The 23,211-nt window shown below is 43.2% G+C and overlaps 1 protein-coding gene across 1 annotated transcript; it reads right to left on the bottom strand.

Moving 5' to 3' along the window:
- Positions 1–7,818: 7,818 nt before the first annotated feature.
- Positions 7,819–13,985, bottom strand: LOC124664148. Its single transcript, XM_047201732.1, has 17 exons — positions 13,842–13,985; positions 13,438–13,500; positions 13,194–13,295; positions 13,021–13,139; positions 12,830–12,923; positions 12,673–12,750; positions 12,525–12,584; positions 12,340–12,444; positions 11,536–11,649; positions 11,246–11,287; positions 10,992–11,099; positions 10,727–10,916; positions 9,999–10,283; positions 9,790–9,911; positions 9,643–9,685; positions 8,367–8,458; positions 7,819–7,878 (listed from the first exon to the last, which is right to left on the bottom strand). Exons 1-17 carry the CDS (start codon positions 13,983–13,985, stop codon positions 7,819–7,821), a joined length of 1,821 nt encoding a protein of 606 aa, XP_047057688.1.
- Between the last annotated feature and the right edge of the window lie 9,226 nt (positions 13,986–23,211).

The raw sequence follows: 23,211 nt of genomic DNA, 5'->3' as shown, positions 1-23,211 counted from the left end.
ACCGGAGCGGGGGAGGAGACTGACTGGAGTAAGGCAAGTTATGCGCGTGGCCTTGGCGGTCGCCGCCGCCGACGAGGAGGAGGAGGACGAGCCCTTCTTCTTGTCGTCGTCCGAGTCCGAGGACGAGGAGGAGGAGCCCCCGAAGTGCAGCTTGTCGGAGATCTTGTCCATGACTGACTCCATCACCGACTCGTGCTCCTCCTTGCGCTCCGCGGACGAGGAGGAGGAGCCTTCGTCGCCGTGCAGCTTGTCGGAGATCTTGTCCATGACCGACTCCATCACCGACTCGTGCTCCTCCTTGCGCTCCGCCATGACCGCACCCTTGTCCGCCGACGAGGAGGAGGACGAGCCCTTCTTCTTGTCGTCGTCCGAGTCCGAGGACGAGGAGGAGGAGCCCCCGAAGTGCAGCTTGTCGGAGATCTTGTCCATGACTGACTCCATCACCGACTCGTGCTCCTCCTTACGCTCCGCGGACGAGGAGGAGGAGCCCCCGTCGCCGTGCAGCTTGTCGGAGATCATGTCCATGAACGACTCCATCATCGACTCGAACTCCTCCTTGCGCTCCGCCATGACCGCACCCTTGTCCGCCGACGCCAAGAACAAACCCCCAAGCTTTTCTCGTTGCTTTTTTTTTTTCTCCCGGCGTGCTCACGCAAAGATCTCCTCCGGGTGCGCGTAGCCAGGGCAGGTTGCTTTATACGACGCGCGATGCGATGCGATCCCGGCCGTCCGTTCCCCGTCGAGCAGTGAGAGGTGAGGGTGGGTTTGCGGGTACGTGGGAGAGGGCTGGGTTGGCCTTCGGGGTTAAGTTTAAGACGCGGACAGGGAGGCGTCGTCGTCGCGGGCACGTCCCTGGGGCTCACGAGGGTGGAGTTGGCGAGGGGGGTTAAGTTGAAGATGAAAGTGGATTCCACATTTCCACCACCTACCAGGCTAAAATACAAGTGAGTGCGGTTTCAGAAGACCAAACAGAGAAGACCGCATAATTGACAACTTGAGATAAGGACGAAAATGATGGCTTGGCAGTGACAGGTCCAGCCAAGAACTACACCGTTGTTCAGCACTAAAATATGGGGGAAACTTTGAATTCTTAATTACTACATTGTTTTTAACTGCAATTTAGCAAACCATTCCTGCAATCAATCGTGCCACGGCCAGCTCATTTTTTGGTGGGATTCGTATACATCACTCCAGACAAACTCAAATACTGAAAGTTCAGAAAACAATTGCACAGGACAGAGAGCAGGGCAAAGAAACACACCAGCGAATATGGGCGTATCGGGATGACATGGGCTTGTCAGCCTGAACGGGTGATGGCTATATTTAGAGCATCTTCAGTCGCGTCCCCCAAACCGTTCCCCAAACCGCACCGGATTGAGCGCTTGGGGGGACGTGTTTCGTTCGTGTCGCGTTTGGGGATGTCGCTCCCCAGTCGCGTCCCCCAAACCAAATTTCGCAAATTTTAAACTTAAGCGAGATTCATCCAAACTTGCCATATATTACATAGATTCGAACAAAATTTGACTAAATTTAAACTAAACCTAATCTAGAACCACTTGCGGCGGCCGGAGGCGTCGTGAGTACTCGCTCGGAAGTTGTACATCTCCTCGGTGACGACCTCCCCGCTTGACGCGCTCCTCGACGGGCTCGTCGACGGGCTCGTCCTTCACCAAGCCGCTTGGTCCTCGCCTCGCCATCGTCGGTGAGGTCCACCGGCGGCTTGCCGAGTCGCGGATGGACATGGCGATCGCCGCGTCCGAGTCGCCCCTCCGGGCGTCCTTGTCGTTCATGGACGCTAAGAACGCCGCCCGCGGCCCCGGGCGGTCCTCGGGGTCGTCGGCCGCCGCCGCTCGTACTCCGCCATCGGCCGCCGCTGCGACGCTTCCTCCGGCTCCTCCTTCACCTCCGGCCGGGATGAGGAGGGCGCCGCCGCGCCTCCCTTGCTCGTCGTCGGTTGCCGCTGCCGCCGCCGCCTCGTGTTGGATCGGCGTCCACCGGCTCCTCCTTGACCTCCCGTTTGGGGACGGTGTAGGGCGCCGACCGAGTACGACGAGGACGGCGTCGATCGCGCCGGTCCCGAGGAAGAAGAGTGCGAGGAGGAGGAGTACGTCGTCCTCCTCGGCTGCCATTGAGGAGACGGCGGCGGCGACGACGGCATCTCCAGCCTTGGAGCACCGTTGCGGATGCCGCGGATGACGTTGTCGAGGGTGCGCCCCGGAACGCCCCAGAACAGGACGCGGTCGTCCTTGTTCCAGCTGTTGGGGCCGCCGACGAGGTTCTCGGTGCTGTGCATCTCGACGTTGTACTTCGCCTTGAAGTACGTCGTCCACCAGGCGTCGTTGTTGGTGACCGCCCACGTTGGATCCAACCGCTCCGCGGGGTGAGTTGAGCCCGCCGGCCTTGATGGCGTCCCTCCATTGATCCGTGTCCGGCTCGGCGGCGGCGGGATGCCAATGCCGTTCACGGCCATCTTCCGGCCCGCCGCCGCTGGCGGCCGCATGTCCGGCGGGACCGGATACCGGCGTGGTACAGCGCCCACGCCTGCGCCACGGTGAGGCTGCCGCGGCCGAAGCCGTTCGCCGCGGCGATCTTGCGGGAGGACGAGGTCGACATTTTTTGGAGCGGCGAGGAGAAGATCTGGGAGGGGGAGGCGGCGGCGACGATAAGGATTGTGATGAGCGGCGAGAACTGCAGGGCGTCTTAAAACAGCGACGGCAGCGGGTGGTTGCACGCAATAACTCCAGCGCGGACGGCCACGCGGCCATGCACGACGAGACGCGTCCTCGCGTCGCCTGGGAAAACAGGGACGCCATTAACGTCGCTTGACCAAAGGTAGGCGACGGGGTTTTAGCCTTCCGTGCCGCTGACGGGTCGGCCCCGCCACTCCCCGCCTCGCTTTTCGTTGTGTCCGGCGTGCCCGGTGCGTCCCCTGTGGGACGGGGACGGGCTCGGGGCGCCGGACACCGTATGGGGGCGCGCCGGACAAAAATGGGCTTTGGGGGACGCGGCTGGAGATGCTCTTACTCCCCCCAATCTATAATAAATTTAGTTCTGCTTCAGTATAAATAGATAATAAAACTTGAAACTTATATTACGAGCATCCTTGTGTGGGTATTAGTATGCTACAAATCAGATTTTTTTTGTACCCAAATGCTCTCTCTCTCTCTCTCTCTCTCTCTCTTATACCCATATCACATTTGAGAAGCTAAATTTTGAGTATTCTCTTAGAGATGCCCTTAGCGTGCAAAAATCTCGACGTATACTAAAATACTCTGTTTATTGTCGCGGATTTATCAAGATACACGTGTATCTAAACGTATTTTAATGAATAGATATACGTGAATCTAGACAAATCGATAACATCTAATTTGGAACAGAGGGAGTAATGCTTCCTTATATATTAGAATATAATACATAAATAAAAATTGTACATAAAAAATATTAAAATATTCCTATATTAAAGTTTGTATACATCTCATAATATGTAAAGTTGATATTCGAAATAAAATGTCTCCGTATTTGTAGAAAATGTTCGCGTATCTATGTAAAAGGGGATTAAAATTTATTTATGTATTGCAGAAAAAGTGAAAAACGAATTGAGAAATAAAATAATAAAAGGGATAAAAGGAAAAAAATGCAGGCGAGTCGGGGTGCGCGGACGCCTTCCCGGATTGAGCAAGACAAGACGGGAAATACTTTTGTGCATCCACGCAGAACATCACAAATCGGTAAGAAAAACCGCCCGGATTGAGGGAGACAAGACTCAGAACATCGCCAGTTGGTAAGGAAAACCGCGCCCGCTCACAATCTCAAAGACAAGTTTTGTCCGGGCCTTCTCCAAATTGTGTGTGGGGTGCTGAGCTCGTCCGTGGTCCATATCCCTCAGGGTAATTTGGTGGCCGGTCAATCAGGTTGAAAGTTAAAGTTGCAAAATTCAAAACAAAAAAAAATCAAACAAAAAGTTAAAGTTACTCAAAAGTATTGGAATGCTCTCCAGACCAATTGGCTTGAGTGAGACAGAGAATAGTGGTACTATGTGTGTGAGCGTGAAATTCGGGGTGAAGCGTTATTTAGGCTAGGGAGCAAACTCTGCGAGGTAGCCCTATCCAAAGGAGAAATAAATATGTGCAAATTTCGTTAAATAAACTGTGGTGGCTTTAGCAAATCCTACGAGTCTGGTGTACAACGTATTACCAGTTCCACGCATCTGCTGATCTAATAGCCATTAACTCATCAGGATTCAGGTATAAACCATCTGGCATTAGCCAATTATAGAGTTCCATAAGTCCACGGACATGCCGAGTCAAGTCTGAATCACCTTTATCCTCTTCAGGTAGACTTTCTGTGGCCCCAAACCACACACGACCCAAGTGTAGTCTGGTGTAAAGGAAACATGAAGAGCATGGTATTGTGATTGTTCATCACTTGGCACATCATAGAACAACTACGAGAAGTAACTTCATTTCTACTAAGCTGTATTTACAATGATGAAGCGCTCTTTGTTACAACTCCGAGCGCACCAGGTTCTTCGATATTTGAATACAGAAAAATCGTGTGGGGATCTCTACAGGAAATACGACAGCAGACAGTACGGCACACCTATCAGGCTATCACCATGACGCATGTTATGCTCACTCTGAAGAATAGATACAGATGAATATACATTGGCTAGACAGATCTACTTGAAAAAGATGCCTTTTTTTCCTTCCTCTCCTCTTCTCCACAGCCTGCAAAATGCACATTCTCCACATTAGGGTTGAAGGAACAGGGCATAGGGATGACAAAGAATAGAATATTGACAGCAACGTATTCCTTCAAAACCACTAAAATCACACTTTCTTCCAATAGGGTCTTAGCTGGTAGTACTATATAAGATACCACTAACAGGCAGAGTCATCAACAATATGCGCTATGATGCAGGCTCTACGACCTTAACTAGAAAAGGTAGGTAACCATGAATTTCGTAACCAAGCTTAATATCAATCTAGCTACCTTGAATATCAGCATAGCAGTATAGTGGGAAGAATGAAGAACTTTATAGTTAACTTGAAAGAAAAAGGTGCTAACACTATCAGTGTTAGCAAAATGAAGATTAAAAAATAACCAGCTAATGCGGCCCATCAAACATGCTAAAAATCATATAGTGCTCATTTATAAACTTGAGTAAAGTAGGACCATCACTTCATGATGGCCCATTGGATATTGTCATGGAAATATCAGATAATTAAAGGGAGTCATATGTAATGCCTTCGCCAGAGCAAAAGAGATCATACCATACTTCTGAACAATCTTAACACTAGAACAATCGTATCCCGAGGTCTGCAAGATTGGAATAGACAGTAAGATAAGCAGTATATATTTTATGTTCAGCATGACAGTGTATAACCTCATCAGTAATAAATATAAACACGACGGCACCAGTCTGGCAGATAATTCTCAAAGCCAAGGATGCAGTGTTGAATTCAAGTTTAGTTTAAATTTCCAGACATTGTACTTGATAAGGAATTCAATCATGAATCTACACACTTCTGATTGTATTAGACAAGTATTTTTTTTCTTTAAACAAGTGGTATCTAGGATGGTTTACTAAGGACAGCCAGTACTAGTCCATGCTGCTAAAATATATTTTTCCAAGAAAACGCATGAGATTTTGCTTTTCATTTTGCCGCTAAAATATATGAAGGGATTTTTAGTTTAACTTTGCACCAAATCCATAATGAATAAAAAAAACTCAGTTTGGTACTTACGGTGCGTTTTCTGCTGGCTGGAGATTATATTCGTTACCATCAGCAGACACAATCACAAACTCTTTTGCACGATCGTATCCCCGAGGAATATTAATCTGGAAAACGCAGTGTAAACCAAACCATGATTAGAGGACCAAATAAAGTACTCCCTCCTTTCCATAATAAGTGCCAGAGTTTTAGTTCAAATTTGGACCAGATTGAACTTAAGCCCCGACACTTATTATGGATCGGAGTGAGTAGCTAAATGGCAAAAAAAGGCATTGTTAGTAGTTAATTGGTCTACAAACATAATTATGTACAGTTGAATAGCTAAATGGGAAGGTTTTAAAACTCATCAGTCATCACAACTAGGGAACTGATAATACCGTCAAGCGTAACTTGAAGAGCAATCCTATAAGCTAGAACAGGACTCACCACCTAACAGAAAAGATCCAGAAACAGCCAGTTAGCAGCCGATTCTTTAGAGTTGCTTTCTTTTACATAGTAAGAGACTAAGTCTGTACAGATGGTCATATCTTTGGATTTTGGACTGATTAGTCTGAAATAGTGAAGCATCTAGGATTCGAAATCATTTTGCTTGCCAGATTTATTTCAAAGTAATTACTGGTGACACCTACATACCACTGGTTTTCCTTCACCCCATTTTTGAGAAAATGAACGTGCTACTCAGGTACGGAAGGAACTAACAGAACCCATTGCCAATCCTATATTTAGATCCCCTTTCTGAAAAAAAAAATACTGCTAAAGAAAGAGTAGGGACATACAGCAGATGCTTGCTGGAATTTCTCCGTCAGAACAACACCACGCTGCCCGTTACATTTAATGCTGTAACCTTCCCTCTTTATTGCCAAAACAGCTGGTTCCCACATGTCTAAGAATCTCACCTGCTGTTACAAGATTTAACGTTTTAAATAGCTCTCTGGTATCACAAATAAGTAGCAAGAATGCTATTGATGGATAGTTGTAAAGTACAGTAAACATACAGGTAGCTGGACTTGATAAGACACATGCCCAGCTTCAAGAGTTTTCTTGATAAGTTCCTTTGTTTCAGGATCTGCAACAAAGATGGTTGCTCAAGTTATGAAGTGTTCAAATTGTGCAAAGCGCTACTACACTACAACTTATCAGTATTGCAGTCACACAATCACATGTCTTGCACCAAAACAATAGAAGTACCGAGGTTTGGGCTTTGGGGAGTTAAGGATATGTAGAGAGGTCAAATATAGAAATGTTGAACCATACTTAAAAGTTCCTTCAAGTCACACCAGATTTCAAGCTGGTTCAACATGTCTACTGGATTCTTCGTTGCGAAATGTGGTACAGTGTTGCTATACTTAATTTGGTTTCAACATGTCTAATGCATGGTCCACAGTGGAATTTAACATAGTGGGATACATCATATAACCCATCATCAGTGTGATTTTGGAGAAACCATTCTACACACTTGCTATTGTAAAGGCCTTCCGTTTTGTACACTGGCTAATATAATGTTAGTTTGGCATACAAATTTAATGCAGATAAACTGTATGAGCATACTGGCTTGATACACATAAGTTATCTACAGCAGGTGTGTATGTCTATTCCAATTGTGTTTTAATATCACTGATGCTCTGCAACAGTTAACTGGATTTTTATCTTTGAAAGTTCCCTCACAATATATCACTCTTCTGCGAGGCTAGTAACTCCACATTCTATACAAACTATGAGGGTCATAAGTGAAAGCCGGTATAAAGTTTGAAGTTGTAACATGTAATAACACTTGAAGATCAACATGTATGTGGCTTTGGACCTGACATTAACCTATATTGATTTAGCATTTCACGGTTCCTATTTTCAAAACTATTTTGATTTGTAAGCATATTGTTCCTGTTCTGAAGTTAGGAATATGCTGACTTCTGATTCACATGTAAACTGGTGAGTTACCAGCTACAGTATTTTACAAGCACACACTGACTACTATTAGCCCAGCTATAATTTGAACGATAGATACACTTAGAACCAACAAAAAATTAAAACAAGAAGATACATGTAAGAAAAGGCTAAAGTGAAAATGAAAGAGCATGTTACAAATTCAATACTCACCGCAAGTAATTTTTGATTGGTCGTTAGCATAAACCTTGACAACCTCACCCTATAATAGGAAACAGGAAGGTTTCAAAACAAAACCAAACATTTTAACACTGTAAGTAATAGTAGCAACTAGGAAACCATTTCCGAGAGAAATTTAACGATGTAGAAGATCTCATCCATCTAAGATTACACTAACATCGCATCTTGCTGATTTCAATATTTCATCATTTAAAGAAAGAACTTAAGAAAAAACACAGGTTGGATTTTGTCTCAAACTGACTTGACTGTCTGGGCATTCTGAATCTCCACAAATATATACGAAAACAAAGAAGAGTATGTGTATTATTTAATGGAAACTATCTAGTTATCTTGTAACCGATCTGTGATCTAAGAAATCAGAACAGGGAAATGATAATTAATCATTAAAAAAACCTCTGTTCTGACAATTCGAAAGGAATACAAAAATAGATAGCCCCAGGAAGGATTCCCCAGAGTGTTACAAAAATACAGCAGTATAGCATAAAGATCAGCATATGGAAAACTGATTACCTTTCTTTTTCTGTCATCTAGGGGTTGAACTTCAATGACTAGTAAAGTGTCCACATCATCGGCAGTAACTAAATAGTTAGGTTGCCTTGCTCCTATAACAAAAAAAATCCACATCATGATATGAGTAACAAGGGCATAGTTAGGGAATATGCAACTTGTATTCCACAGGGGGCCAATATATAGTACAAGTACAGATGTGCAATATGCAGGAAACCCCCTAACTACTAGGGAAAATACAATATACAAATAGCTCACTAACACCCCCCCTTAAACTCATGGTGGATCCACAACACTGAGTTTGGAGAGTAGAAAACTATGCTGCGCGAGTCTGGGCCTTCGTAAAGAAGTCCGCCAACTGCAACTCTGAAAGCACATACTGAAGCACAATAATCATCAACATCAATATGCTTGGTAAGCTCATGCTTAACAGGATCACGTGCAATACTGATAGCACATGCAAGAGAGTCGTGGGTGTCGTAAGAGAGTCACCAAAATCTGTAAGTAACCACTGTAACCAAGTCACCTCAGCAGTTAGAAGAGCCATAGCTCGCAACTCAGCCTCGGCACTCGAACAGGAAACTGCAGTCTGCTTCTTCGTCTTCAAGGCAATGAGAGAACCACCAAGACAAAACACAATAGGCCCAGATAGGGACCGGCGATCCGAAGGATCACTCGCCCACGTAGCATCGGAGTAGGACTGGAGATGGAATGAGCTGGAACAAGAAAAGAAGAGACAAAGAGAGATCGTTCCACGTAAATAGCGTAGAACACGAAGAAGATGACTATAGTGGACCAAAGTGGGAGCAGAGACAAACTAACTCAGAATATGGACAGGATAAGAAATATATGGGCAAGTAACAGCCAAATAGACGTAACTCCCGACAAGATGTCGATAACAAGTTGGATTAGAGAGAGGATCACCATTAGAGGCACAAAGAGAAATATTGAGCTCCATAGGAGTCTTAATAGCTCATCAGTAATATCAGCACGAACAAGAAGGTCCTGAATATAACGTTCTTGGGATATAAAGAAACCATCAGAGGCCACAATATGCAACTTGTAATATCAGCCTAACCCTAATTTTGCTCTGATACCATGTTAGGGAATATGCAACTTTTATTCCACGGGGCCAAAGGCCACAATATATAGTACAAGTACAGGTGTGCAATATGCAGGAAACCCCCTAACTACCAGGGAAAATACAATATACAAATAGCTCACTAACAGGCATAAACCTTAAACTCATTTATTATGCATCACACAAAAAAAATTGTACCTTCTATGTATCTTACAGAGCCATCTTCTAAATGCCGCACCCACTGAACATGCATAAAGAGTTGCAAAACTAAAAATCTGAACAAAACAGATATAATGTGATAGAAAAGTACTTTTTTTATTCAAAATGTGTATCTATCAAGCGCACCTCAAAATTACAACTTGTTGTTCCATCAATGGACAACCCATTTGCTTGAAGGTCTCGCCCAGGAAAAGCTTCACCAGTAATTCGAAGTTCTTTTATGCTTGGCAATGGATCATCCTCTGCAGCTGCATATCCACAAAATGGCGTCTACTTTGAAATTAAATGAAATAGTAAAAAGATTGCTTGTAGGAACTTAACCCAACAGTAACTACCTTCAGATAAAGAGGAACCAGGCTCCTCAGGAACAGTAGGAAGATAGGGATATGAAGGATTTGCTTCCTCAAGACCAGATGCTAAATTAGATGAGTCTCCAGGACCCCATTGAGCAGAAGTCTCTCGCACATGTTGGGGTTCAGCACCCACAGAACCATCCAATACATCGCTTCTACTAAGGCCCTTGAATGGTGGGTTTTGGCTCTGGGTATCGAAATCAAACTGGACAGCATGAGAATCATATTGAGATGCTTCAGCAGAAACGTCGTTCCTAAAAAGGTTGTTGCGAACATAAATTCATAGTCATATTTAGTACTCTAGTAATGCCTAGATAATTAAATATGATATGGACAAGTACAGACTAACAGACATAGTAGTCCTTCCACAACAACAATTTATTTTTCGAGAAAAGACACAGACTGAATAAGAAGAGGGTTACATGCCTCCTAGGAGGTGGATTACAACAATTTAAGTATACCAAAATAATGAAATGGTGATATGAACAAGAAATAAAAATCTGCAAACATTCATGAACATTTATCCGTCATCCAACAAATTGAATAACCACTTTTATGTCCTTTTTTTTGTTTCTTTGCCCCCTTTGGTTGCCTCCAAATTTACAGCCACAAAAAAAAACATGGTTAACTTAAGCATGCAAAATAACACTGTTAAAGAGCAAAAGGTAACTTAGGAAGGTAAACTGTTAAGCTCCAAAAGGATAGGCACTACATGCTTGAAAGAGAGGTCCTTTCTCTGTAATCATGACCAATATTTCTTGCAGGAACCTCACTTGGAATTACTTGACGGTTTTTGTTTGCTAATACACTCCAATCGCCTCTACCTTGAACAGGGGAAGACATTGGAGATTGTACATGAGGATATGGTGTCTGGGGCACGATATCAAGACTGTTTTTGCTCTGGGAAAGTAAAGAGTTAGAGAAAGTATTTGCCGCAAGAGTAATAAAAAAATTATAGAGTTATAGCAAAGTCACCAATGCTTTTCCAAGACGATCGTTAGGTGACTGTACAGGAAGACTGGTCTTATTTGGCAATTCAGTTTGCCATGGGGTAATCTGGTACTGTGACTCCTGAACTTTCTCCTGCATCATTGATGATTGCATACTTCAAAGTTCTGTAAGAAGAATATCAGCAGCTGCAAGCATGACAAGCTCACTACTGACTATAGAATGTGCGCATTGCAGTTCTGAAAGTTAATGCATATTTACTGTAGCATCGTGTTGCTCACCTCGCTAATCATAAGTTGCTCCTGCAAATGCCTAAACAAAACCTACAGGGTGAGGAACACACATTCAGCAAAAGGTTCAGTCAGATCCCGGCCACTTCAAACTCAGTTCAGAACAAAAATAGAAGCAGCTTGATCGCATGTTGCTTTTCTCCATCAAAAGTTATTTCATGTTCCCTAGTCACACTAATATCATTGCATTTCACCCTTTGGCCTGTCTACTGCAAAAAAATATTTAGGTCCTAGCTACTTAATGATGATACCCTACCAAAACGTCAGGAAACAGGGCATACCTTCAAATTACTAACAATGGACTGAGCATCGAGGACAGGCGGTCGTAGATTTTCATATTCAGACAGAAGAGGCACCAAAGAAGATACGAAAGTTGATCTTTCTTGATGTGCTGCCTATACAGTAACACAAGAAACATCAGTATCATTTCAATTTCTTTAATACTACAGTACTGCATCTAACAATAAACAACCGATAAAGAAAACTTATATTAACAGTTTGTACAGAAGAATTGACTAAGATACACAGAAAAGCTAACATAGCAAAAGAAATGTAAGTCATATCTAACTCCAAGACATGAAATATCTTATGATAAAACCTTCAACTCTCCAAAATGTTAAAATGTCCGTTTCTAAATGGCATGTTCACAAGTCATAACTATATCCAACTAATAAAACTGAGCTGCATTCGTATTTTAAGGTGAAAAGATTCCATCGGTTATAGAAATTACGGTTCCGTGTTGCATTCCCACATCAAATTAAAGATTTTCCTAAGGCACAAGCTGAAGTAAGCATAACAAACATACTCATAAACTTAATGCATGATCTGATCATCTATAAATGATTGTATATGCATTTGGATCTTTACAGAAATATGGCAAAATAATAATGATGAAAAGATGCACAAAAAATTTCAGCTTCATAGAATGCAAATAAACAAATTAAATTTGAAATGGGTATGGGCATCAAAATCATCACAATTTTAAATGAGTTCAACTTGAGCATGCAAAAAATAGAACATCTGTTAAGTGGTAGCCATTCAGAACAAGCAAATAAGCCATGACCATTCCAATAATAGAGAAGTACCTGCAACGCATGTGTTAGACGGACATTTTCCTCAACAATATCTTGTCTATACGATAAAGCCTTTGATGCTGCGTCAACTAAGTCTTGTTGCTGTTGATCAAATGCCTGGAAAAAAAATCATCTTAAAGATAACTGGGTATACTCAATCCAAGGGACTAAAGAATATGTGATAAGCGATATCTTACCGCGCGCATATAAGCAATGCGTTTTTCCAACGTACATTTCTCATTGAGTATTTTTGCTACCTGTGAGCAATAGTTTGCGGTCAGGTACAAGATAGAAAGGGAATGGACAGCAGGAATGAAATGCCTTTTCTTTGTATAAAGTAGTCACCTTCACTGCGTAATTACCAAGATGCTCTCTTAACCGTGCGATCTCTTCTTCGCGCTCTTTGACCTTAACAGCAAGGTCCTGTGTAGGGACGAAATTTTTTCAGGGAAATTAGGTCATATAAGTATTGCATATGGTGTTGCAAGGAAATGAAGCTGACCTGCTTCCAGGACATGTTTGAGTTCATCTGTGAAACAGGCAGTATCCCCTGTCCAGCTAAGTTGATTCTCGTATCATAATCGCCTTTTCTATGCCTGCAGGGAAGGGACTTTTAGTTCATATATCCGGTTCTGCTACCAAAACGCGTTTCCAGGGCAGGTTACTTAGCTGACACCAATTGTGCTTTGTTACCTGGTGGGAGAAAGTGAACGAGATGACGGAGTGGAGAACTGTGACGGTCCGCCATTGTCCACAGCAGCTGGTTCCCCTGATGATCTTCTAAACGCTCCATTAGCCTGGCCGCCGTCAGGGTAGTTTTGGTTCATTCGATCATGCATCTGGGTCTCTCCTCCACTTCCCGAGATCCCGTTCTGATGGAGGATAGAGGTGCCCTGGGGATTTGTCGAAGAAGCGTGGGGTTCTTGACTCACTCCACCGAAGGAACCTTGGGAGGTAGCGTCCTCGCTCTGGAACCAAATAAAAACGAAAAAAATAAACTGAGTACATCAAAAAAAGAGTATGCATTCCTCTAGCTGTACTGTACTGTACTAGCAAGTAGCAACACCGCAGCAACACCCCAGCCACGAAGAGGGATGCGAATTAACCCACAATCATCTGCAGCTGCCGCGTCTTGCGCATCAGTTCGTCCTTGAGGCGGTTGTTCTCTTCCAACTATGATCAAATACAAGAATTTTACCGGAATCAGCTGCGTTTACATGGAGCAAACAGCACGCCTGCCTAGCTTGTTATGAACTGCTAGCGGTGCAACTTGTGCGAGTTCTTTTTTTGTTTGCTTAACTGACAAAGAGGAGCTCACAATAAGAAGCTAAATTCAGACAAAATCATGTGGACATATCATCTGCTAGTAGTAAATTTGGAAGCTCATGTGGCCATTTCTACCTCGTAGGTGAGGAGCGATTCAGCCCCACGAAAGAGCAACCGAGAGGGGTCGCGGCAGCGAATGAATTCCAACAGACGACAGGACGACTAGGGGTAGGGAGGAGGGGGCTGACCTGGTCGCGGATGGTGCCCTCGGCGCGCTCGACGGCGCGTATGACGTCGAGGAGGTTCCCGTCGCCGGCCCTCCCCGCAGCGGCGGCGGAGGGGTCGTCGGAGGAGAGGGAGGCCGCGGCGAGCCTGCCGGCGACGTGGTCCATGCGCCGAGGGCGAGCGTAGGGTTCGGGGCGGCGACTGACCGGAGCGGGGGAGGAGACTGACTGGAGTAAGCGGAAGTCTCTGCCTGCCCACCTGGCCGCCCGCGGAGAGCAGCAACTGGAATTGGAATTTTGGGAAGCGAATCGTGGAATTGGTCACGGGAGTGGGGGATGGAAATGAAGGCGACGGGTAGGTGGCGCGGCGCGGGCCGCCACCGCCACGGCGTGGCGCACGGAATTATGAATCCAATCGAATGCAATCCTATTCGATTTGAATCGCACTTACTAGCGCCAGGTTGTTTTTTTTCATTTGGACAGTGCTAGAAATCCAGGGATCTGATTTGCCAGCCCCCGATCCCCGTGATGACACGTGTTCTTTTTATGGTCGGGGTAGCAACAAAATTACATTTTTGTTTCAGTTTAGTATAAAACTAGTTCACCTACAAAATAAAAGAAAGATGTTGAGCTTGTCGGACAGACCACTAGAGACTTGCCAGAGACCTCACCAGAAAGCACGTAGCGAAAAATTATGCTATTGTAGCGAAAGATGGATATCGCCGAAGACATCGCCAGATAACTCACCGGAGACTTGCTGGAAACCCCTTAGCAAAAATAGTTTACTATTGTAGCAAAACCGCAGAAAAATTATAGCAAAAAATATGTTATTGTAGCAAACCCGACCTTATCAAAGATATCGGCAAAGAACTCACCGGAGACATTGTACCACAATTTATGTACTAAAAAAGCAAAACAACAAAACAATTGTAGCATCCACAATGTCGTCATGCGTCTACCGTGAGTTCAACAGATAGCGCTTTGGCGACGAGGAGCACGAGATGCCAGGAACCGCACCGTTAGATGGGACAGCACCAGCGCCCCAAAAACAAGGTCGGCGGACGGGAACCACACCGGCGATGGGAGCCGCGCTAGCTGATAGGAGCCACACTAGTGGCCGGGGCCAGGATGCTCGCGCGGCGAAGGAGGATGGTGTGCGGTCCGTCGGCGGGGATGGCTCGTGGTCCAACGGCAGGGATAGCCCACTGGTCGGCGACGCAGATGAAGGGGTGCGGCCATCGTAGCGGGCAGAGACGGCAACGCGGGGGTTGGAGACATGCGTCCGTCGCGGGGGACGGAGACGGCGCCGCGCTCCGGCAAGGTCCGCTCTGCCATGACGTACCATTTGGGGCGATTTCGACAAAATTAACCTTTTTGTGAAAGTATTGTACAAAATGACCATCCGGTGAAAATATTTTACTCCGCTAACTCTTTTGTCTAGCGCCTATGTTAGCGGCGCCACACTTTACTGTGTGGCGCCTATGCGATGCGTGCCACACATGTTATATGTGTGGCGTATGTGTGTGCGTGGTATACAGCTGTCAACGTGGAAGACACGTGTGAAGCCTATGACATATGTGCTAAACTACTCTACTTCCTCCGTCCATAAATAAGTGTACACGCGGGTTTTCTTAAGACAAATTATGAAGTGGGGTAAAAAATACATTGAAAACATGCATCTCTTCTCTTTAATTTTTTGACCTCCAATAAGCTAAGTGCATGTAGAAAACAAGAAAAATATGTGGTTAATATTATTGGGTTTGATTTCTGTGCAATGAGAGAGATGCAATTAAAGTGCATTGGGAATATAGGAGTACACTCTTTTGTGGATAAAGTTTATGGCTAGATGTCCACTTATTTAAGGATGGAGGGAGTATGTATATAGTGTTTGTCTAGAGTTGATGTAACATTATGATACCTGAAATAGATGAAGCCTTTGTTGCCAAATCCTAGGTCTTGAGTTCAAATGTCCATGTCACTTGATTTTATTTTTATTTTTAAAATTATGCTAGACTTTGTAGTATGTTTCAAAATATGAAACCCAGCCTCATATTGTTTTTTTTTTACTTTTTATTATTATTTTTCCTTGATCATGACTGTTCTTAGATGCTTGCCGAATATATTTTTTGATCAGGTGTACCTTCCTCTGATTTGTACCATGTAGCTCTCAATGTTCTTTCAATCCACACATCTACAGTTTGTCAGATGAAGGATATTGCATCTACTATGTTCTGGGCAGCTGAGAGGTTGTTTGTTATGATTTAGTGTTGGTATTTCTTTGTTTTGATGCTCAGTTTCAGAGCGTGTTGGCAAGTGGTTCTATGACCAGTACTTAAGTAATCCTAGATGTTATCTTGTCTCTTCTGGACAGGCAGAATTATAAGTTTAGATGTTATCTTGTCTCTCGAAAAGAAAAGTAAATAAGCTTCAAGACAAATATCTACTTGCTGGTACCTTCATAAGTTTACTCCATAAAACTTATTTAGGCAAATTTAGACATATTTTGATATGCCATATCCGTATGTACTTGCCCTTCTTTTACTTGCCAACAACAGGCATAGTCATGATTTTTGTTTTGCACTAAACTTATAATGCATTCATCCATGTTAGATTCAATATACACACAAGAAATTAAGAACTCTATAGCATAGGAAATGTGACATCTTTTTTTTTTTGCACTCACTCTTAGAAGTTCAGACGGGACATAGATATAAGTGCAACTGTGCAATATCAATCTTTATGCTTGTTTGATTGAACTAAAATGAGTTATATATGGGTTCTTCTGAGTGACTATGTATGATTTTTAGATGCCTCCACATGTGGTCTGTGCTACCTTAGTGACTAAAAATGTAGCTTCTCGCAAGAGAATGTGGGGCACTCAAGCTACACTAGCAAATATTTTTACTTCAAACGAAAGAACACCTAGCTATTGATCCCTGTTCTTGGCTAGCTATATATGACGACCTAACCATTGCAACTATGTAATACTTTGTAGATCATTTGTTAAGGAACCTCTTACTTAGTAGCTAGTATATTTAAGTTAAAACTATTTTCATTTTGTTAATTGAAGAATGCACAAAGTAAAAGGTATTTCTTTAATTGCAACCAAGGCATGTGAAGTACCCAATTAATAGGTATAATATATTCCTGGTTAATCTTAGTGGAAAAAAAATTAGTGCTAGGAGGAACTAGACACTAAATGATATAGTAGAAGCGGGACCTTGGCGTGAGAATTCCACAAATTCGCTCCTGACAGGATTCGAACTCTGGTCGTTGGGGTGCGCCACTGCGACCCCAACCACTGGGCTATGCCCACGTCCTCCTGGTTAATCTTAGTGATGATGTGTTCCTCAGGAACAATGATAGAAAGTTTTTAAAACAATCCATATTTTGAAACATACTACAATGTGGCGCCTATGATTTGGTGGGGTGGAGATTTGAACTCAAGACCTAAGATTTGGCAACAAAGGCTTTAACCAGTTGAGCTACCATTATGTCACGTCAACTCTAGACAAACAATATATATAAAGAGTAGTGTGGCGCCTATGGCATAGGCGTCACACATGCCTTCCATGTTGACAGTTGTAGATCACGTACGTGAACGCCACGCAGGCAACATGTGTGGTGCACATCGCATAGACATCACACAGTGAGTGTGGCGCACATCGCATAGGTGCTACACAAAAGGGTTAGCGGAGTGAAATAGTTTCGCCGGAAGGTTATTTTATGCAATATTTTCACAAAAAAAATTAATTTTGTTGAAATCTCCGCGATTTGGGAACTCTCTTGGATGAGAATGGCAAGGTAAGGGATAAGGTTGATGGGTCCACATGCAGGTAAGGGAGTGTGTGAGTTGGGATCATAAGGACATCGTACAGTGTCCAGCGCCATCCAACCACGCCCGGCCCAGAGGTGCGAGCGACGCAGCCTCCGGGGAATTTGAATCATTTTCCTTTTCATTTTGAGCTTAGATTGGTTTATTAGCTCACTTTTTTCATAAGGTTATACTCCCTCCACACAAGTGTCATAGTTTTTTGAGTTGTTTACTTCTATTGTTTTTGAGGGATCGGAGAGGGTTATTTCGAATCCCGGAAAATCCCCGCTTATCTGTTTACTTCTTCGGGTTTGAACGAAATAATCCCGAGATATCCCCTCTCATTCCCGCCCATCCCCACATTTTTAGCCTAAACTAAAAACTCTCCATCATACTAGTGTATTTTTTAGGAAGAGTATTTAAGATGATTGGGTGAACACCAAATCCCCTCACATCCCCTCACCCATTGGGGAAAAAATACGAGAGAAGTAAACAAGACGTTAAAATGGAGGTAGTACTACATATATTTATCCATTATCGTTTCATCAAAAACCTTTTCTCATATCAAGTCTAACATTATCGAAGCGATCATGAAATTATACTTTCCCGTTGCAGGCATTTGGTATTGTAGATGTTAGGTTTTTTTGTCCACAGGTAGAAAAAGGGCCTTTAATCCCGGTTCGCAACTATGCGGGACTAAAGCCCCCCCCCCTTAGTCGCGGTTGCTTACGAACCGCGACTAAAGGCCCGTCCACGTCCTATATACTCTACCAAAGCTGATATATGGAGAAATTTAGAATATGGGAGTATATTGTTGAGCCATGATGCTCGAATATGTTGTTGAAGTTTAGTTTAAATTTTGTAGTTATTATTATCAATGTTATATTTGGCTGATTACGTTCCGGGTGTTACATGTTCATGTTATGGGTGTGATCTCACTATACCTCAACAAAAAGGTTATCACAATACTATCCATCTCTCGAGCAGATTGTCTTTCCAACCAAAATAGAATTGGCTCATCCAAACCCAACCGAATATAAAACGTGGCTAGTCTGGCGTTGGAAACCCAACCGAAAATATTTTGAATCAAAGAGACCTTGACATCTTACTAACTTGATGGCAGGCATTCGACCATTTATTTTGAAAAACAAGAAGACGAATACTATGTCCAAACTAGTCAAAATAGTTGTGAAAATCGCTTTAGTCCAAATTTTCGAATTTTTTTCCTGTGATGAATTCACCGTGCTGTCCAAGCCTATCAAACCAACAAGAAACGAAATGTTTGGATAGCCCACGACCAAACTACCACGAGTGAGAATAGCTCACGTCGACTTTGTGCAAAATGGCATCGCTCCTTTATCTGATCGGTATGACTGACTAACTCAAGCGAGCTTTGGATTGAAGGTTACTCATCTTCTCGTCTCAATTGCCAATGACCATATGAGTCTTTTTATGAGCTGGAAATAAAGGTTTCTAGAGCATAATGTTGCATGGCTTTCATGGAAACGTGAAACCTACGCCATACCAATTAGTCATGCAGCGTCCCTACGAGGGCCTCGTGGGCTTGGGCCAACATCATAAAAAATCTCACCAAAAGGCATCACTATTCAGTGGCTTCCGTTAGTCCAAGAATGGAGGAAGAGGAAGCAACGCTGAGGCGGGACGCAACGTTGCCGGATTACGGCTGCGTCGGCGGGTCTGATTTCAAGCTTAAAAATCTATGAACTTCATGTGAAATGATTAAATGAATCATGTAGACCGGTTGTTACAATATTCTTCCTAGCGTCAAGTACTACATTTATCACATTTATTATGAAAAAGCTTTTGTTTTGCAAGGAGTATTATAACTTTTTAATAAAAATATCATTGCACTTGCTATTTAGGCTCAAATTGAGGTTGTTGAACTATATCACTAGTAGAAAACTAACCTTCGATCCAGGCCTTTTGTCCCGGTCCAGTCTGGAGCCGGAAAAATAGGCCGGCCACGTCGCCTCGAAATCACCGAGAAGTTACGGGCCTTTTGTTGCGGTTCTTTAAGGTCTATTGTCCCGGTTGGAGACTTCAACCGAGACAAAAGGGTCTGAGACCTTTTGCGACATGCTGGCAGCCCTTTTGTCTCGGCTGGAGACACGAGCGAGGACATAAAGTCCAACCGTTCGTTCCCGCGCGGAAACCGATCCGTCTCGCCATTGATAGCACACATGAAACAGAGATCGACTTGGAAAGATGCATCGCCCGCTGGCGCCACATTGATCCTGTTGGCTGGGCTTTTCACCTCCCTCTCCTATATACACGCCTTCTTCTTCCTTAGATCTCCATAGCCACCAAAACTGCACCATTAGCCATATCTCTCTCCCAAAAAAGAGCCCGGCCGGCGCCGGCCTATCCCTCCCGCGCCCCGGCCGATCCTCTCTCATGGAGTCTCTCATGGATCCAAAAATGGTGAAGCTCGCGCGCTCCCTCGACTTCCCTCGATCTGAAGTCTACTACGATGTCATCGAAAAGATGAATTTCAAGGTCACGTACACCCTCCGTGCGAAGAGGGTGGAGAGGTGGATCCACGCCGTCAAGAGGGATTTCCTCGACGCCACGGAAATCAAGGTCGTGGGCTTGGAATGCGAGTTAACCGACCCTCGCGAGGGTAGAGCTAAACAACGCGCCGCCGTCCTTCAACTCTCCGTCGCGCAAGAGACTTTGGTCTTCCAAATTGTTCATACCGATGAAGTGCCACAACTTCTCATCGATTTCCTTGCGGACAAGAACATCAGATTCTGTGGCGCGGCAATCCACAATGATGTGAATATGTTGCGTACCTACGGAATTATTGGTATTCCGTCCGCGATCAACCTCCAACAGATCTTCCGGAACCCCGTCCCAAATAAGAAGACTTCGAGTTCGTATGATTTGGCAAATCATTATATTGGGATGGGTCTCGAGCAGAAGAAGAAGGTTAATAAGAAGAACAAGCCACCGAAGACCGCCAAGGAATTAGCAGAAGAAGAGACACTGATTTTTGGATGGGGCGATTTTCCCTTGAGCCATAACCAACTGTAGTTTGCCGCTCTCGACGCTCGCCTCGGCTTCAAGCTGGGTAGGAGGCATTTTCGAGCACTTAGCTACAATAGCCGGTTGGATCGCCTCAGACTTAATATTTATGAGTAGATGCATGGTGGTGTGGTGTGCGGTGTCGTGTGTGCCTTTCTATGTATGAGCATATGAATCGTCGCGATCAATATATTAAATCTTTCTATTATATTATTATTTAAATTCCTCACATTTTTCTAATAATAATGGACATATTGTTTGTCCAAATATGATTTACAGATTCAAAGATATTAACTATGCCATATTATATGAATAATGGATATATTATTTAATAATAGTAATAAAAAATGAATAAAAAATAAATTAGTTCATATTTAAATTCCTCACATTTTTGTAATAATAATGGACATATTATTTGTCCAAATGCGATTTACAGATTCAAAGATATTAAATGTGCCATATTATATGAATGATGAATATATTATTTAATAATAGTAATGAAAATGAATAAAAAATAAATTAGTGCATCTTTAAATTTCTCACATTTTTCTAATAATACTGGATATATTATTTGTCCAAATATGATTTACAGATTCAAAGATATTAACTATGCCATATTATATGAATAATGGATATATTATTTAATAATAGTAATAAAAAATAAATTAGTTCATATTTAAATTCCTCACATTTTCCTAATAACAATGGACATATTATTTCTCTAAATACGATTTACAGATTCAAAGATACTAACTATGCCATATTATATGAATAATGGATATATTATTTAATAAAATAGTTTTATTACTTATTTTACTTTAATTAGAATTTAATATTATTATCTCATCTATTATTGTTTACTGAAATAATTGTTTTTGTTTTGTTTTCAAAAAATACAGATAAGTGACACAATAATATAAGAGTTAATAAGATTTATATGGTAGTATTGACAACAAGGTACAATCAGCTTTGCGGGAACACAGCAGGAAAGAACAGAAAAGTTAAGCGTGCTGAGGGCGGAGTAGTGTGAGGATGGGTGACTAACCAGGAAGTGTGACCATGACTTAAATTTGACTAAAGATTAAGTGTAATTAGTGTTAAAATGGTCCAAGTAAGAGACTAATGAGTCAAACAATTTGAAAAAATAAATGTGATAAAATAAATTAGATTTGAAAAGAAAACAAAATAAATTGAAAAACAGTAAACCCTACCCTAGAAAAAAATTGATTTTTTTTCGAAAAATAATCTATGGCGCAAACCCGTGGTGGACTTTATGTCCCGGCTGGTAAGCCGCCCAGGACAAAAGGTTACCCCTTTTGTCCCGCCTCCCTTGCCCCGTGCGCAAACCCGGGACAAAAGCCCCTAACGGCTCGCGACAAAAAGTCCATTCTCCACTAGTGTATGTTTGGCTAGGATTATAATTTATTATTTAACAATATCCACAAAATAAGCAAAAGCATGTCAAACAAACACTACAATAGGCAAAAACATGAGTAAACCGTAATATGCCAAACACACCCTTAAACTTGCACAAATTTGCAGCCCAACCAGTAAGCAAATCCTAACGGCTGCCACCCGCCTTCCCATCTTAGACCTCTCCTTGGCACTGATGATGCTAGTGAACTGTTGGGCAAAGCCCATGTGGTTGCGGCGATGGGCCCCCTCCTTGGCGGTTTCGGTGGGAATTCGATGAGCGGTGGAGGAAGGTGCTTTCTATGCCATTGTATATGTTTTGTCCAACCTACTGCTAGCACCGCCCTCTCCCTTTGGCATCGCCAACATCAGTGGGCCGCTCTTCTATTGGAGGCAGTTAGCTTGGCTTTGGATGATCTCATGAAGGTGATGTGGCGATGCGACTCATGTGCTTTCATCACTCATCAATGACATTCCCACGGGTCTATCCATATCGAAGTGGGGTCACCCTCTACGCTTCCATGATCGAGCATGACTCATCTTATGAGAAGACTACCAATCTTGCCTAATCTATGATCTAGGCTAGGTTAGGGCATGTTCTGTGCACGTTTTGCAGCTATCTCTAGAAGATATCTTGAATGTTCTGAGAAGAGTGGTAGCACAACTCTCGAAAGATCAAAGGTCAAGATGGTGGCAAGTACACCACTTCACGTGTTGGGTGAAAACTCGTGATCTGACCTAAACTAGTTGGACCAAACAACAACACACTTATATCGTCACCTTGGTGAAGATGCTGTCTTTGTCACATTTTGTTCTAGCCGTGGTTGATTAGACCAACACCATAGATGAAAATTTATGTTTCACGACCGGACTTGACAACGTCGACTTAGGTCTGTTCTTCGTTCTTAAAGTGTTGCATCGAAAGAATGGCGACTTAGCTGTAGTTTTTTTTTTCATTTTTTGGAGGCCAGGCGAAGAGGCTTGATTTGCTTTCACTGAAAACAAAAATACACGCAATTATCACATACAATATCTTTTTGATGGCTGCCAATGAGCAACTGGTAAAAAAAACTAGAAGTCCATGCTTGTAGTTTGCAAGTCTGTTTTCCAGTTTTTGAGAAT

This window comes from Lolium rigidum, chromosome 6, assembly GCF_022539505.1.
Source record: "Lolium rigidum isolate FL_2022 chromosome 6, APGP_CSIRO_Lrig_0.1, whole genome shotgun sequence".
Classification (NCBI taxonomy): domain Eukaryota; kingdom Viridiplantae; phylum Streptophyta; class Magnoliopsida; order Poales; family Poaceae; genus Lolium; species Lolium rigidum.
This window is presented reverse-complemented; position numbering and strand designations above follow the sequence as displayed.

Coding starts and splice junctions, on each gene's coding strand:
- LOC124664148 (XM_047201732.1), bottom strand. CDS start 13,985: ATGGACCACGTCGCCGGCAGGCTCGCCGCGGCCTCCCTCTCCTCCGAC. Junction 11,650..12,339: donor GTCTAACACATGCGTTGCAG/GTACTTCTCTAT, acceptor GTTACTGTATAG/GCAGCACATCAAGAAAGATC. Junction 8,459..9,642: donor CTCTGTAAGATACATAGAAG/GTACAATTTTTT, acceptor TTTTTGTTATAG/GAGCAAGGCAACCTAACTAT.